Genomic DNA, 13,725 nt, shown 5'->3' with positions numbered 1-13,725 from the left:
GCAAAGCTTACAAGGTAGGCGGTTGATTAGGCGGTATACGCTTGATTACGTGTAATAAGAGTTATTGCCCTTTTGTTCGAACAGTATGCCGTACCCGGGTCTGTTGTGTCAGGTCCTGGAGCAGCTGTAGCACTGCCATTGAGTCCTACAATTCTCGGTAAAAGATCCGATGCACAGAGTAGCATTACCATGTTGGACAAAGACAAGTCGCCTCCAGCAACTATACTAGATTTTCCATAGGAATTCAAAAGGTACACTTAAGCTTCACCCGCGGTCCCGCGACGCCAACGCGGAATGTCCATTCACCGCCTTGGCGCCTTCCCACCTACAGCGGCAGAATTTGATTGCTCCCCGCTGCACAATTGCTTGCTGTACCTGGCTTGGCCTGTCATCTGCTCATTTTCGTGATATTTCTTGTTTGTGCTGATCAGAGCACTGTCTTTTCTGCCACAATGCCCAGGGATCCGCTGATTGGCTTGGTTGGGAAGGTTTGTTGGTACCTGGTCCTCAAGGTGCACCCCGCTAATCGAGCTGAGGACTACAGCCGTCGAGTGGAAAATCAACCACATTGAACAGTTTGACTGATGCTTCTTCCAAAGTTGGTACGTTGCTTGCAGTAAGCAGTATTTCCCATGTACTAATCGAAACCGCTTCATAGGAAACTTCCCGTGAGTTCCACCCGCATTTGCGCACTTCCCACTTCGCGGCTTCTCCGATTGCGACGACATGCATATACCCGGCAAGCGATCTAATTTCGAGTACCCAGATTCACTACTATAGACCCACAGCGCGCCATTGGATACCTTCAGATTGACTGCGCCTGTCAACGATACGGTGTCTCCGATAAATGCAAGCCGAATTATGGTGGATGTACAGACGGGAAACGCTCCGTTCCGATTGAGCTTCTGGATGTTGCAGGCCTTGTCCCGGGAGCGCATCAAGGACGGGGTCTGGGAAACAAGTTCCTTGACGACTTACGTCAAGCAGATGCTCTAATCCATGTGGTCGATGTCAGCGGAACTACAGATGCAGAGGGTTCGTTCACAGGTCCCGATGCGCATGCGGCATGCTTACTGTGGTTCTAGGGAAGGCCACCCGGGGTTATGATCCATCGCAAGACATCGAATGGCTGTACTCGGAAATTGTGCGGTGGGTGCTAGGAAACTTGATGCAGAAATGGTATGTGCTTGCTCGGCTGCATAAGCATCTAGGTCCTAGAGTTGACCTTCTATAGGGGTTCTATCAAACGAAGACATACAGCGATAAGTCCGTCAATACCCTTACCAGCCCTGGTTCAATCATTGACTTCCATCAGAGGCAACTGCTGTGGAAACACTACAGCAACAATTCTCCGGATACGGAAGTACACCGCAAATAGTTGCTCGGTGTCTGGACAGATTAGGGATGAAGGAACCACTTGAGGAATGGTCAGAAGAAACTGTTGAGAACGTCGTCAAAGCTTTCATTAATGAGAAGTTTCCCACGGTATTCGCTCTCAACAAGATTGATCATCCAGATGCGGATAAGGTACGGCTCCTGTACTTGACAAGGTATAGGCCGGTTGGGTGCTGACTAGAGCAGAACATCAGCAAAATCGCTAAGATGCAAGACCCGCAGAGCATCGTCCTCTGTTCTGCCATATCCGAAGTCTTCCTTCGCAGGCTTGCAAAGCAGAATTACATCAAGTACACAGAAGGAAGCGAATTTGTAGATACACGGGAAGACCTTATCGCAGATGGTGATCCGGATGGAGGAGGCCTCCGCGAAATGGATGAGAAGTTGACAAGGTAAGAGTTACAATCTCTCCGATGTGCTCTGCTAACTCTGTCAGTCGCGTGGAAAACCTAAAAGACATGGTTCTCTATCGCTTTGGATCCACAGGCGTTGTACAATGTCTTTCGCGAGCTGCTGAGATCCTGGGCCTCGTTCCGGTATTCCCAGTGCGAAACTTACATACCTTTTCATCAGGGGCCGGTACTGCCGCCTTCCGGGATTGTGTCCTGGTCAAGAAGTGAGTTTCCCTACCTGTTTGTACAAAATCACAGCACTGACCCCTGAAAAGGAACAGTACAGTGGGCGATGTAGCCCGCAAAGTCATGGGTGATGTACCGATATCTTACATTGAAGGGATTGGCGGTGTCCGAGTGTCTGAAGACGACATTGTAGCAGTCGGAAAACACGATGTACGTTCTTGTGTTCTTGATCTAATGGTTTCGTGGCTAACATTTGTTTCAGGTGCTGTCATTTAAACCTGGACGATAATTGCATCTTTCATGATCATGGAATAAATTCAGCCAATAGACTTTTCCTAGATTCGCTTCGATATAATACACGCATTGACTGGACCTGACTTCAGATCTCAAATCACACCCCTTTCTACAATTAAAGTCAGCTCCACCCGTCCATATGCATCTTCGCAAATGAATCAGACTCACCTGGGCCCTCTCATCATTCATCCCAATAACCGGCTCTGGTGCCTTTGGGTGATCCTTCTTGACCTTCTTTTCGTTCTGACGTCCACCCGTTTCGGTTGTAGCGTCGGACTCGCCGCTAGCCCCGCCACCAAAGTTTTGCTCTCGATCCTTCATAGATCGGTCAGAAGCTATCGTCTGCGGGTCCGTCTTATCCTTCTCGTTCTCTACACGGTGCGTGGTGTGCTTCTCTCCCGATGAACCCTTCCAGTCCTGCGTTATCCAGCGATTCCGGCGCGCTTGGACTTGGACTTGGACCCCTGAAGCTAGGGGGTGGATCGTCGAGACATTAGGTCGTGAGCCATGGATGCAGGCGTTGGCTGCTGTAGAAATAACGCGAGCTGGAGTCATGTTGAAGAAAGTAGTTGTATTGTACTGATAGACTAATTAGTAGCCACCATAACTACAGGGTTCGGGGTGCTTATAAGAGGGTCCCCTCTGATTGACATGGTTGTCGAGGTTATTGTGACGTCGTCATGATGCCTTTCCGTTGGCCCAGGTAGGGCAAAAGGCCCCTCTTGGCATTTTGTGCCTCGGGCATCAGTCCTTATCGATAAGAGCTTCGGAATCACAGCTTGAGCTCGGCAGCGGCCTCAACTGCAAGCTCTCCACTCTCTGTATATATACCACGTTTCTTAGCAGGCATCGGCGAAAGAGAGGTAATTGCCACCATGAGGCGCGAAACCTTGCCTATAGAAGCCCTGGTACCCTTTGCGCGGCTATACAACATATCGCATCGCGGGGTCACCTTCCGGAAACTCAAAGCAGAAGATGGCACAGAGAAGGGCGGCGCAATCGTCGCAACAGAGGATAGGCAGCCAGATGACGAAGCGTCAGGTAATATATTGACAGTACCATCTAACCTAGTTCTTTCCCTCGGCATGGTCCAAGAGCGCGCTCGATACGACCACCATCTGCGCGATGTATTAGAAGCCGTTGGCGATTTCGGAAAGGTATTTATGCTGTCAAAGCCTTGATGCATGAAAGCGCTCTGACATATACAGACAGCACGGGGCACAATCTTGATTTTCCTTTTAATTCAAGTCTCGCATACATCGCCTGATATCGCGCATGCAAAACACAAAATCGGCACATCCAGCGCTTGGTCAGAATATGTCAAATTTCTACCGTCGTTCATTCCCTTGCCAACATTCTGGTCTGCGCCTGAACTTGAACTTCTACGGGGCACATCACTGCGTTTAGCATATGACGCAAAGATTCTATCATTGGAGAAGGAACTCGACCATCTCCGCTCCTCAACGGAGGAAATCGAGTGGTGTCGGGAGCTCTGGTGGGATGAGGAGATTGTCACCATTGAAGACTGGAAATACCTTGATGCTGTGCTAAGATCACGCATGGTTGATTTACCGGGCCATGGGGTCTCAATTGTGCCCTGTGTTGACATGGCTAATCATGCTTCTGATTCGGTGGTGAATGCGCTCTATGAGAGGGATGAGGAAGGGAATGCGGTACTTCAATTAAGGTCTGGGAAGAGTCTGGCCCAGGATGAAGAGGTTACAATTTCGTAAGTGCGCAGCCCTACTTACTTCAAGAAGGGCCAGGATTAACGAACAAGCGTAAAGGTACGGCGAAGACAAAGCAGCCTCGGAAATGGTTTTCTCATACGGCTTTCTGAACGCCGAGCAAAAAGACGCAAAACAGATGTTTCTAGACTTGACTATACCCGATGATGATCCATTAAAAATGGCAAAGATGGCATTTTGCAGGGAATCACCAGGCCTTCGCATCTTCTCATCCGCAACTGCAACCTCTACCTCAGAACCCCAATCTGGGTCTGAGACGCCAACAACCTGGGAAAGCCCCCTAGCCTGGTGGTCCGCCATAAACCCCACCGACGGTCTTGACTTCGCCGTGCTCCAAAACACTGACGGCTCACGCGAACTAGCAATGACTTGGAAGGGCGCCGAAATCAGCTCACCCGAACACCTAGTAGAGCATCTGCAAAACGATCCACTCTGGGATATATTCCAGCTTCGAGCGGTCGTATTGGTTCTCGAAAGATTGGAGAATCAGTTCTTTTCTCTAAGGATGACGGAGAATATGGTTGGGGATATTAGGAAGAGTGAAGATATGCTGGCGCTTTTTAGAAAGGAAGTTTTTGAGACTGTTATTAGGTTACGCGGGTTGGAGGGGGGGTTGTTGGAGGGGGCGATAAGGGATGTGATTAAACAGGTATGTTCTCTTTCTCCACTACGTCTATCTCTTTTCTTAAGCAAGTTTTCAAGTATACTGACTTGACATTGGTTTAGCGAGATGAGTTGATGACGAGTGAGACGGTTACGTCTTATCTTGCTCAGCAGCAGCAGTCTGCCGAAGTTGAAGATGACTTTTCATAGTCTGCCAATGTAAATTATTTGCCCTCATCATGTATGTATCCCTAGGCATGAGCAAATATCATGAGCAGAGCCCGATGTCATAAGTCTTCTATGTAGTTTTGGCGCTCCGTTACCAGATTTAGTTACTAATATAGGACGGGATAGTCATACACCATGTACTATAACCAAACCTGTTCCGGCAAAAAGAGGTTCCTGAGATGTAAGCCCTTCAATGATGTTGGATTCCCAATCAGCTTCACTGGGTAGATAAGTTATCTTGGATTGGCCGCGCCCAGTCAATGCTTCAGACTCAAGGGTTGACTATATAAGCTCTCGTTCTCCTCGTCTTGGCCTTTCTTTCTTCATTTTGAACCTTCATTGCCTAAATTTGATAAGTCTATTTCACGTCAAATTCTTCATTTCCTCTATACAAGCCCTGAATACCTTCTAGGTATGATAGGATCTTCGTTTAGATAATAATCCAAGATCGATAAATCGATTCATTTATGTCGTCAGGGCGTATGAGAATCACATGAGTAGTTGACCTCTAGCTGACTTTTTTTTGCTCGCCCCAGCTGCATTAGAGTTGTGAGACAAGTAGTCACTGTAGAGGTGACTTGGACTTATGAAGAATTCTCGTGAAGGTGGTTCAGTCTCATAGGTATACCCGCACTTTTACAGTGAATGTTCGACCTGTCCAGCCAATGCCCTAATTCGCCTGTCAGTGTAGACAATTTATGAGAAGAGCATAGTCCCCTGTAATCGAATATAAGTCATGCTGAAGAATTCCAAGCCCCTCCAGATAAGTTTCATAGTTAATTCGGAAGGATCAAACATACCCTCTATCCACGTATATTGTCTCAACCCAACTCATACTTCGCTAAAGCGCCCAGTACATCAGCCCTATGATCCAGAATGTTCACCGAACACAGACGAAGCCTCGTGAGAACGCATCCTCTCCCCCAAGACCCTCCAGAGAGATGGCTCCGCGGCCAGCCCGCAAACCACGAATGTGCCTTCTGCCTCCTCTGCACAAAAGGCGTAGACTGCCCGACAGCCGCTCATCCATACAACCTGCGAGGTGATACCGGTCTGCGCTGCTACCAGTGCTCCTCGTGTTCCCACGAAAACTACACTCCAGCCCGAACGACCTGGGGCAATCTGACTACCAAAGCCAAGGAACTTCCCAAACCCTATGCGAAACCTGCAAAAAAGCACCATTCCAACAGTCAAGAGCCCTATTGGTGTGTCTCTGTTCCTATCCATATTGACACGGAATGCCCAAGATGGTCGCTGCTTGAGTATAGGGTTGCGCTTGCGGAATTGATGAAGAAAGCCAAGGTTACCGTTAACAAAGGGGATGAAGTGGGTGATGTCGATTGGCGAGTTGGGATTAATGTGAATGTTTATATGAAACCGCATACACCTAAGAAATTTGTACGCGAGGAGGCCAGGGAGACGGTGAAAAACTGGTTGAAGGATATGAATATGGTGTGGGTGAGACGGATGGACATCATCCTTCAAGACAAGGAGGCCGAAGAATCAAAACAGAAGCTGGAGGAGGAAATGGAGGCGTATAGAGAAGAGCAGCAACAAAAGTTGGGGCGAATTCGGCGCATTGTGGAAATGAGAGAGGCCGGAAGGCGGATGTGGAATGCTGAATTGAGAGGAAAAGAAGACTGCGCCGTCACCACTGGATTGGTAATTCTTTGAAGGTACGAGGGTCGGCAGTTCGTTCCTCAATGAGTGAATGCCTTCCACCACGGTTGCTCCTCCCGTTGCTGGAAGTCGATTGATAAGCGTGCTTGCCCAGATTAGTACCACCAGACAAAGCGTGTTGACGGTCTTGTACAAGGTTGTTATCCTCCCTCAAAACTCTCGCTCGAATCTAAATTGCCTATCCACAGAACTCGGAGGTATCAGAACCAGAGAAGTTGGTTATCATTCAATCTATTGAATTCAGCTTTTGAACTTTTTCATTTCATTCTCAATCACTGAGATATCGTGTAAATTCCTCAACGCATACACTAATCAAAAGGAATCGGACGTAGACTGGAGTTCCCTCCCATTCGTTTCTTCATCTCTGCTCCCGCAGCTACTGTACTCGGCACTTTGATACCACAGCAGTCGCCGAACCAGTCCGCATGTTGACTGTGGTCGTGAACGTGGCCATCTCCATGGTCGTGAGTATGTTCGCCGTCCTCCTCGCCTTCTGTAAGTTCACCCATGCCCTGAACAGCCGGTAGCAGGCTTCCAAATAGAAAGTGTTGCATAATAGGCAACTTTCCAAGAACTTCTTTAACGAACATCTTCTTCATTCCACTCTCAATCTTCGTCCAGTTTTTCGCACCGGAGATATCATCCAACATAGGACTGTGCCACCGTAGACCCTTGACCGTCTTCACACTATCCACCCATCGCACCTGATCAAGATATAGATACCGATCTCCCTCCTCATCAAGAACAGCCGTGTTATGGATCGCCAACGGTGTAATATAAGGATGCCCCACAAGCTGCGCCGCACCAAACAAAAACGGCAAAAAGTGGTAATCGTCCAACCCCCAAACACCATGTGACCCCGCAGGTTCAAGGTAGTACGTTGATTGTACATCCCTCATGAGCTTCATATACCGCACATAAACGCGGAAGACGATCGCCTCAAACTCCGGCTTTGAGAATAGGCCTTGCTGTCGCAGACAGAGAAGCCACATCATGAAGTTCAGCTCGTGGCCTGACCCATAATCCAATCTGTCTCGTGACCCCAAAGAGTGAATCAAATATGTGGATATTTCGCTGACGGCGACGTCGTCTTGGATTCCGAGGATGTCTCTGTGCCATGTTGTGCTTTGGGTGGCGACGTCGTCGAATAGGTCGCGGAATGCAGGGTTTCCGAATCGAGAGCCTCCTTGATCGATCCCCGGATGCTTTTCAACTAGTGTGCGAATGTTGTCTACTACCGACAAGATCTTGGAGATGCTGGCTGTTGTGTTGGTGTTTTCGGCGTCCAGTGCGGCGCGTCCGCGCACGGAGTCGGATAGACCGAAGATGAAGGCGAGAACAAGGGTGTATGTAGGCGAGGAGAGGAAGGTTTCGTGGTCATTCTTGGAAAGTATTCGACGAACGGGGGCGGAGTAGCTGTGGGACGAGAGGTCGGGGGTGTTTGAGAGCGGAGGGGTGAGGGGCGCGGGATCTCTTGAGGGCTGGTTTTTCGCTCTGGCTGCGCGAAGCTCTGAGAGCTTTTGGGAGAGATCGATCTTAGGTTTGGGGGAGAATTTTGTATCTGCCATGTTGACTTTGCTTTGTTGCTTGGTGTTGATGTTTGGGAGCTCGAGGTCGGACGATGTCATGTCAAGCAATCGGCGGCCCAGCGGGGACCCTTGGTAATGTCCAATTATGGTTAGCGTATATAGTTGGGTCTCGCCCTCCATTGTTCAGAGCTCCTGCATGACAATGTTCAATAAATGGCACTAATTCCATTGGAATCAAATTATTTAGGACATTGAGATTGTATGTGCAAGTACTATATTATAGAAAGGTATGGCCATCAATTTCAATTCACTTCTTCTGATCCTTCAATTGTCCCCTCTGTTTTACGGTCTCTGCTATGCCCGTTCCTGTGTCGGTACCCAAGTTCTCGAACCCCTTGATGACACCTTCTCGGTCACCTTGGCCCATCTCCTGACTCATCTTGAACTTCCCCTGCAGGCGATCAATGGTAATCTCAATGCCAATAATGTTCTTCTTCAGCAAGTCAACATAACTGACTGGTGCATCAGACACCTTCCATGGCGAAGAGTACCCCATAATCTTTGTCTCGGACTGGTGTGAGAGCTCCTCAATTTGATTCTGTAAGAATGTAGTAGTCTCCTTAGACTTTGAGTCACAGTGGATCTAATTTTGCCGTACGCCTGTGCAGCGGCGTAGTTCCACGTAGGGACGACCTTTCCCGTGGCTGACTTCGTCTCGGTGTAGAACTTCGGTGTTACGTAGTGGTGGTGGGGGCCATTGAAGAGGATCAAAACCTCGTCTGATAGCTCGAGGTTTGCGTTGCCTTGTTCATGTTGCGACACGAGGGCTTCCATCAATGCTTTAGCCTGTGGATTCTGCTTTGCCATGTGGCCGCGTAGGACTCCATTGGAGAGACTGCCATCTGTTGTCTCTGGGACATCCAAAATGAAGGGTATATGGCTCGATTGGATAAGTGGGTGCTCAGAAGACTTGATAGCTGTTGTGAGAATTCCGAGGGGGTTATCGCGAATGAGCTGTTGGAGAACGGCTATTTGCGCCTCGGCGTGGACGGCTCGGAGGTGCATGTTGGCTTAAGAAGAAATAATGGTTTTGTGGTAAAATAAAATTACCCTTGAGACTGGCGGTACTTTGTCTTATAAAAGCAGCGAGGAGTCATCATCTGGAGTCCATCTTCGAAATTCTTGGAGTCATAGTTCGCAGTAATGTAAATCGCACGGCGTTTATTGGCCGAGAGAACCGAATTGGAGCAGCGCCGAACGTCTCCGAGGGGAAAGGTCAACCGGTCGACCAGCCCCGCGGGCGCCAGGCTAAGGCCGTGACCGCCGCGTTCGTGATCCAGCTCGGAATGTTCCGACATTCCTGCACGCCAACATCCCTCAAACCAGGTTGACCGTTGAGCGCAAGAAGCGGCCGCGCCATCGCATCCAACAGCTGAATCGCACTGACACGGGGATCTGAGTCTGATCGAAGATGATCCTCGGTTGAACGATTAACTTTTCCAATAGCGGCAGTTTAGTCACGTGGTTTCTTTGTTCCTTGCGCCTCGAGCTCGACAAATCAACCCACCAAGAGACCTCGTCATCTCCCGTTGGGGGTCCTTGGCCCCAGACTTTCTCAAGGCAACCGACTCTTGGATATGCACAGTCGCTCAGCAGAAGGCAACTTTTCACGTTATTGTGAACCCAGCCGTTCCCCCATCAGCTGGAAGGATGTCGAGTCAAGGCTCATCGCAGCACGGCTCCACTTCTAGGGTGGGGAAAAGGAGAGCCGCACCGTACGGACAAGCATGTCTGCATTGCTTCAAGACCAAGTCCAAGTGTGTCAGACAGGGCAACGATGACACTTGCGAAAGATGTACCCGTCTCAACAAGCAATGCACTTCGGCAGATTCATTGCGCAAACGATCTTCCCAGAAGCCCTCCGATTCCGCTGCGGAAATCGCAAAGCTCAAGGCCGAGAATGATACTCTCAATGAGCTTTTGCAGCGATTGCCTAGCGTTTCGGTTGCGGACGGATCTGGGCCCCCAATGGTTATCCGCGATCCCGTCAAAGGTCCTGAGGCAATGAGTAAAGAAGCAGCAATTCCAGATCCATCGGCAACCTCCAATGACTGGAGATTGCATCCTAATCAAGAACAGTTACGCCTCTCTATCTTTCGCGAACAAAAACTACCATTCCTACCATTTATACGCCTTCGTCCGGAGACCACCGCCCAATCTCTCCGTGAAGAGAAGCCGTTCTTGTTCAAAGCTATCATGGCATGCACCTCGGCATCTATCCTGGAAAGGCGGGCACGCTTGACGGAACTAAGGGAGGCATTAGCCAAAAAGACAATGGGAGGCATTGAAGCAAGTCTGGATTTGCTGCTCAGTGTCTTGACGTATCTCGCCTGGGGCTATGACAGTTTCATTCACGATTTCGGCACTACCGGTCCTTCGCGTCTGACCCAAATAGCAATGGCTGTGGCTCATGATCTTCGATTTACCCTTTCGAGGCCCAAGAACTCACTTCTTTTCTCAAAGGAAGTGATGAATAACCCTAATGCTGCAGGAACCAAGACCCCTGAGGAACCAGTCCCGCAAGTCCTAGATACCAAGAGGGCTATCTTGGGGTGTTTTCTCATGTCCTCGCTGTAAGCTACCTTCTCATCTGATAAAACTGCCCTAACAAAATAAGAACGGCAAATCACTATCAACGATTCGAGCCCATGCGCTGGACGCCGCAATTGGAGGAATACCTCAGTGCTCTTCGCAGGGGCAAGGAATGTCCAACTGATGAGATGTTTTCCCTGCTAGTGCGCTTGCAGGTGCTTATCCAGCAAGTTAGCGAGCAAAGAGAGCAAAGGGAATTGGAACGTTGCCAAGGGGCCGCAGCTTCTATAGGTCCAGCTTCAACAGAGCCTCTGCTGAACAGGATGTATCTTGAAGCCCTTCAGAAGAAGCTGCAAGATATTGTCATTACTATACCTCCACACCTCAAAGCTCACGGTAATATCTCCCCAGTTGGAATATTTCCAAGAAGTAAACCGCTGATTAGTCCAGAAATCCTCCTGTCTCAATTGCACTATACCTCCTTTAGCATATACCAAACAATCTTCCCCGTTAACGCTATCGACTCTAACCCCCCCGCCTTTGGCGTCTCAACCACCCTCGACGAACAAGACTGTCACTATCACATCCTCCAAACAATCCGGTCCTTCTTCGAAAACTTCTCCAAATTCTCCTCCCGAGAATGGGCTGGCTTCCCCCTCCCAATGTTCGTGCAATCCATCCGATGCACCGCCGTCCTCCTAAGACTCTCAACACCTATAACCCACCGCGCCGAAGTCCGCAGCATAGTCGACGTGCTCCACGTGGTAGACTGGGTCTCCGAACGAATCAGAGGCGCAGCAATTGAATTAGGCGAGGAATCGCCAAAAGACCTATACGGCATCCTCCTCGGCGTCTCTATAAACATGCGTACGCACGTGGCCCGAATTGTCGAGCCAGCACCGCCACCCGAACAACTACCGACTACTACAGCGCCATTCGCTGGAACACCAAGCATGTATAATAGCGGGAGTGACTCGGGAGTGGATATAGGCACCGACCCAATGGCAATCCAGCAGTGGATGATGTTTGAGCAGATGCTGGGTATCGATCAGACGTATAATGAGCCGCTGGCTTCGTTGCAGTATTATGGCGGTGCGCCAATATTTTATGGCTATACTAATCAGATGTGAATATGAATGTGAATGTCAATGGGAGCTTTGAGTTCGAGCTGAAGTTCAACTTCAACATGAACATCAACCTACTTGTGAATTTTATACAGGGCGGCTTTTTGTCAATTCGTTTACTATAGATACCCTCGCTTATGATATATTATATCAAATCTGCCAGACATTCTTTGCTCGCGATTCTAGCATATTCTATATTTGAGAAGAAAAGTGACATCCGAAATATTCACGCACTTTGACATTTGCTGCGCTGGGTCCGCGGGTGCTTTCTATGACTTCCTTTTCAGGAAGTTAAGAGGAGTGGGGCCGCAGAAACCCATAGCAGCCCTCATCCATGGACGGGCCGATCCAAGCTTCCCTACAAGCTATAAATGCAACGAAGTTCACATTTTTCTCCTGTTCAAAGTCGGTTGTCTATCTGCAGGAATATTGCATCTCCTTTCCATCTCAAAAAAGCAAGATGTCTCCTCCAGAAAACAGTCATCCCTCTACAAAGGCCCTCCACGCCGACGACTACCTAAACCTCGTAACGGACGTCGCACCTCCAATCCACCTTTCTACGACCTTTAGATACCCCGATGATCCCGAGGCGCTTGTTCCATCGGAGGATCCAGTGGTGCGTGTTGAACATCTTCACCTTTTTCCTGTCCTGTGGCCGTGCTAATACTTGAACTGCAGGACGAATTCAATGGCAAGAACTACGTCTACTCGCGCGAATTCGCGCCTAATGCTACTCGCTTCGAAGCTGTGCTTTCATCGTTGTTGGGGGGTTACGTTGTGAGTTATACGACTGGTTTAGCGGCGCTGCATGCTGCGCTTGTCCTTTTAAATCCGAAGCGCATCTCTGCGGGCGATGGTGGGTATCATGGTAGTCATGAAGTTATATCTGTGGTATCGCGCCTCTCTGGGTTGAAGAAGGTCCCGCTTGATTGCTCCCCTAGGGAGTTGGGGGAAGGCGACGTGATCTTGCTTGAGACGCCCGTAAACCCACTTGGTACAACATTCAACATCAAGGAATATGCCGAGAAGGCTCATGCATGCGGCGCATCCTTGATTGTTGATAGCACATTTGCGCCACCACCTCTGCAGGACCCGTTCGCGTGGGGTGCGGATATTGTTATGCATTCGGGGTCGAAGTACTTTGGCGGGCATAGTGATTTGCTTTGCGGAGTGCTAGCTGTCAAGAGGAACGACTGGTGGAAGAAGCTTGTTGAAGATAGACTAGCGATAGGGAATGTTATGGGGAATATGGAGAGTTGGCTGGGCCTCAGAAGCTTGAGAACGCTGGATATTAGGGTGAGGAGGGCAAGTGAGAGTTGCGGGAGTTTGCTTCAGTGGTTGCAAGAAGCCTTGAACAGCACGACTTCGGAATCGGACACCGACGCGCATCTCGTGCGAACAGTCCTTAAGGAGATTCACCACGCTAGTCTCCAAAGTGAGCCTTGGGTGAGGGAGCAGATGCGGAATGGATTTGGCCCTGTGTTCTCGATCATCTTGACGACCGAGCAGTTTGCAAAATTGCTGCCAACAAAGCTCGCTCTATTTCAACATGCAACGAGCCTGGGTGGTGTCGAATCCTTGATTGAATGGCGGGCGTTGTCAGACGGCAGGGTAGACAGGAAGCTGTTGAGGGTTAGTGTTGGGTTGGAGAATTGGGAAGATCTCAAAAATGATCTGCTTCAAGGATTCAGGTCACTAGTGCAGGAGAAGCAAGCATGATCTAGATACCGTGGAGAGACACTCCCCACGTTGCATCGCAGCGCTTCCTTCAGGTTGTTTTTCGAGATCTCGATCTGTAATGTTGATCATATAGCTTCACATTCAGCTCGTTCATAGTTCGTACTCCGTGATATGTACAGCCAGACAACCACATTTCTCATGTTTGCTTTTTGGTGTAATTTGGCGGAGATCGCCGGCTATAAATTTGATATTGGCGCAGCCTAGCTAGCTAGTA

At 49.3% G+C, this 13,725-nt stretch overlaps 7 protein-coding genes across 7 annotated transcripts; 5 read left to right on the top strand and 2 right to left on the bottom strand.

Moving 5' to 3' along the window:
- Window positions 1-360: 360 nt before the first annotated feature.
- On the top strand, window positions 361-2,597 carry BDV14DRAFT_27679 (Ygr210 GTPase family protein). The gene is made up of 11 exons (XM_073776427.1): window positions 361-488; window positions 545-602; window positions 659-668; window positions 767-1,035; window positions 1,086-1,179; window positions 1,235-1,266; window positions 1,316-1,527; window positions 1,582-1,787; window positions 1,832-2,011; window positions 2,063-2,183; window positions 2,236-2,597. Exons 1-11 carry the CDS (start codon window positions 453-455, stop codon window positions 2,260-2,262), a joined length of 1,245 nt encoding a protein of 414 aa, XP_073621764.1. The 5' UTR covers window positions 361-452; the 3' UTR covers window positions 2,263-2,597.
- Window positions 2,365-2,822, bottom strand: BDV14DRAFT_206290 (uncharacterized protein; the record flags this gene model as incomplete). The annotated part of the gene is made up of 2 exons (XM_073774888.1): window positions 2,365-2,376; window positions 2,436-2,822. The coding sequence occupies 2 exons, from the start codon at window positions 2,820-2,822 to the stop codon at window positions 2,365-2,367; spliced, it is 399 nt and encodes a 132-aa protein (XP_073621763.1).
- Window positions 2,823-3,083: 261 nt separating this feature from the next.
- BDV14DRAFT_186053 (SET domain-containing protein) lies at window positions 3,084-5,025 on the top strand. The gene is made up of 4 exons (XM_073770752.1): window positions 3,084-3,424; window positions 3,476-3,996; window positions 4,055-4,664; window positions 4,742-5,025. Exons 1-4 carry the CDS (start codon window positions 3,143-3,145, stop codon window positions 4,826-4,828), a joined length of 1,500 nt encoding a protein of 499 aa, XP_073621762.1. The 5' UTR covers window positions 3,084-3,142; the 3' UTR covers window positions 4,829-5,025.
- Window positions 5,026-5,275: 250 nt separating this feature from the next.
- BDV14DRAFT_27612 (uncharacterized protein) lies at window positions 5,276-6,796 on the top strand. The gene has a single exon (XM_073776425.1). It carries the CDS (start codon window positions 5,723-5,725, stop codon window positions 6,518-6,520), a length of 798 nt encoding a protein of 265 aa, XP_073621761.1. The 5' UTR covers window positions 5,276-5,722; the 3' UTR covers window positions 6,521-6,796.
- A 38-nt stretch (window positions 6,797-6,834) lies between these two features.
- On the bottom strand, window positions 6,835-9,120 carry BDV14DRAFT_194291 (uncharacterized protein; the record flags this gene model as incomplete). The annotated part of the gene is made up of 3 exons (XM_073771907.1): window positions 6,835-8,104; window positions 8,367-8,653; window positions 8,692-9,120. 3 exons carry the CDS (start codon window positions 9,118-9,120, stop codon window positions 6,835-6,837), a joined length of 1,986 nt encoding a protein of 661 aa, XP_073621760.1.
- Window positions 9,121-9,443: 323 nt separating this feature from the next.
- BDV14DRAFT_27615 (Zn(II)2Cys6 transcription factor domain-containing protein) lies at window positions 9,444-11,941 on the top strand. Its single transcript, XM_073776426.1, has 3 exons — window positions 9,444-10,688; window positions 10,733-11,043; window positions 11,098-11,941. The coding sequence occupies exons 1-3, from the start codon at window positions 9,766-9,768 to the stop codon at window positions 11,775-11,777; spliced, it is 1,914 nt and encodes a 637-aa protein (XP_073621759.1). The 5' UTR covers window positions 9,444-9,765; the 3' UTR covers window positions 11,778-11,941.
- A 290-nt stretch (window positions 11,942-12,231) lies between these two features.
- Window positions 12,232-13,490, top strand: BDV14DRAFT_194289 (putative transsulfuration enzyme family protein; the record flags this gene model as incomplete). The annotated part of the gene is made up of 2 exons (XM_073771906.1): window positions 12,232-12,387; window positions 12,450-13,490. 2 exons carry the CDS (start codon window positions 12,232-12,234, stop codon window positions 13,488-13,490), a joined length of 1,197 nt encoding a protein of 398 aa, XP_073621758.1.
- Window positions 13,491-13,725: the final 235 nt, after the last annotated feature.

Source organism: Aspergillus stella-maris (assembly GCF_047715825.1).
Source record: "Aspergillus stella-maris strain CBS 113639 unplaced genomic scaffold BDV14scaffold_131, whole genome shotgun sequence".
Taxonomy (NCBI): domain Eukaryota; kingdom Fungi; phylum Ascomycota; class Eurotiomycetes; order Eurotiales; family Aspergillaceae; genus Aspergillus; species Aspergillus stella-maris.
Note: the sequence above shows the minus strand (reverse complement) of the source record. Positions and strands in the feature narration are given on the sequence as shown.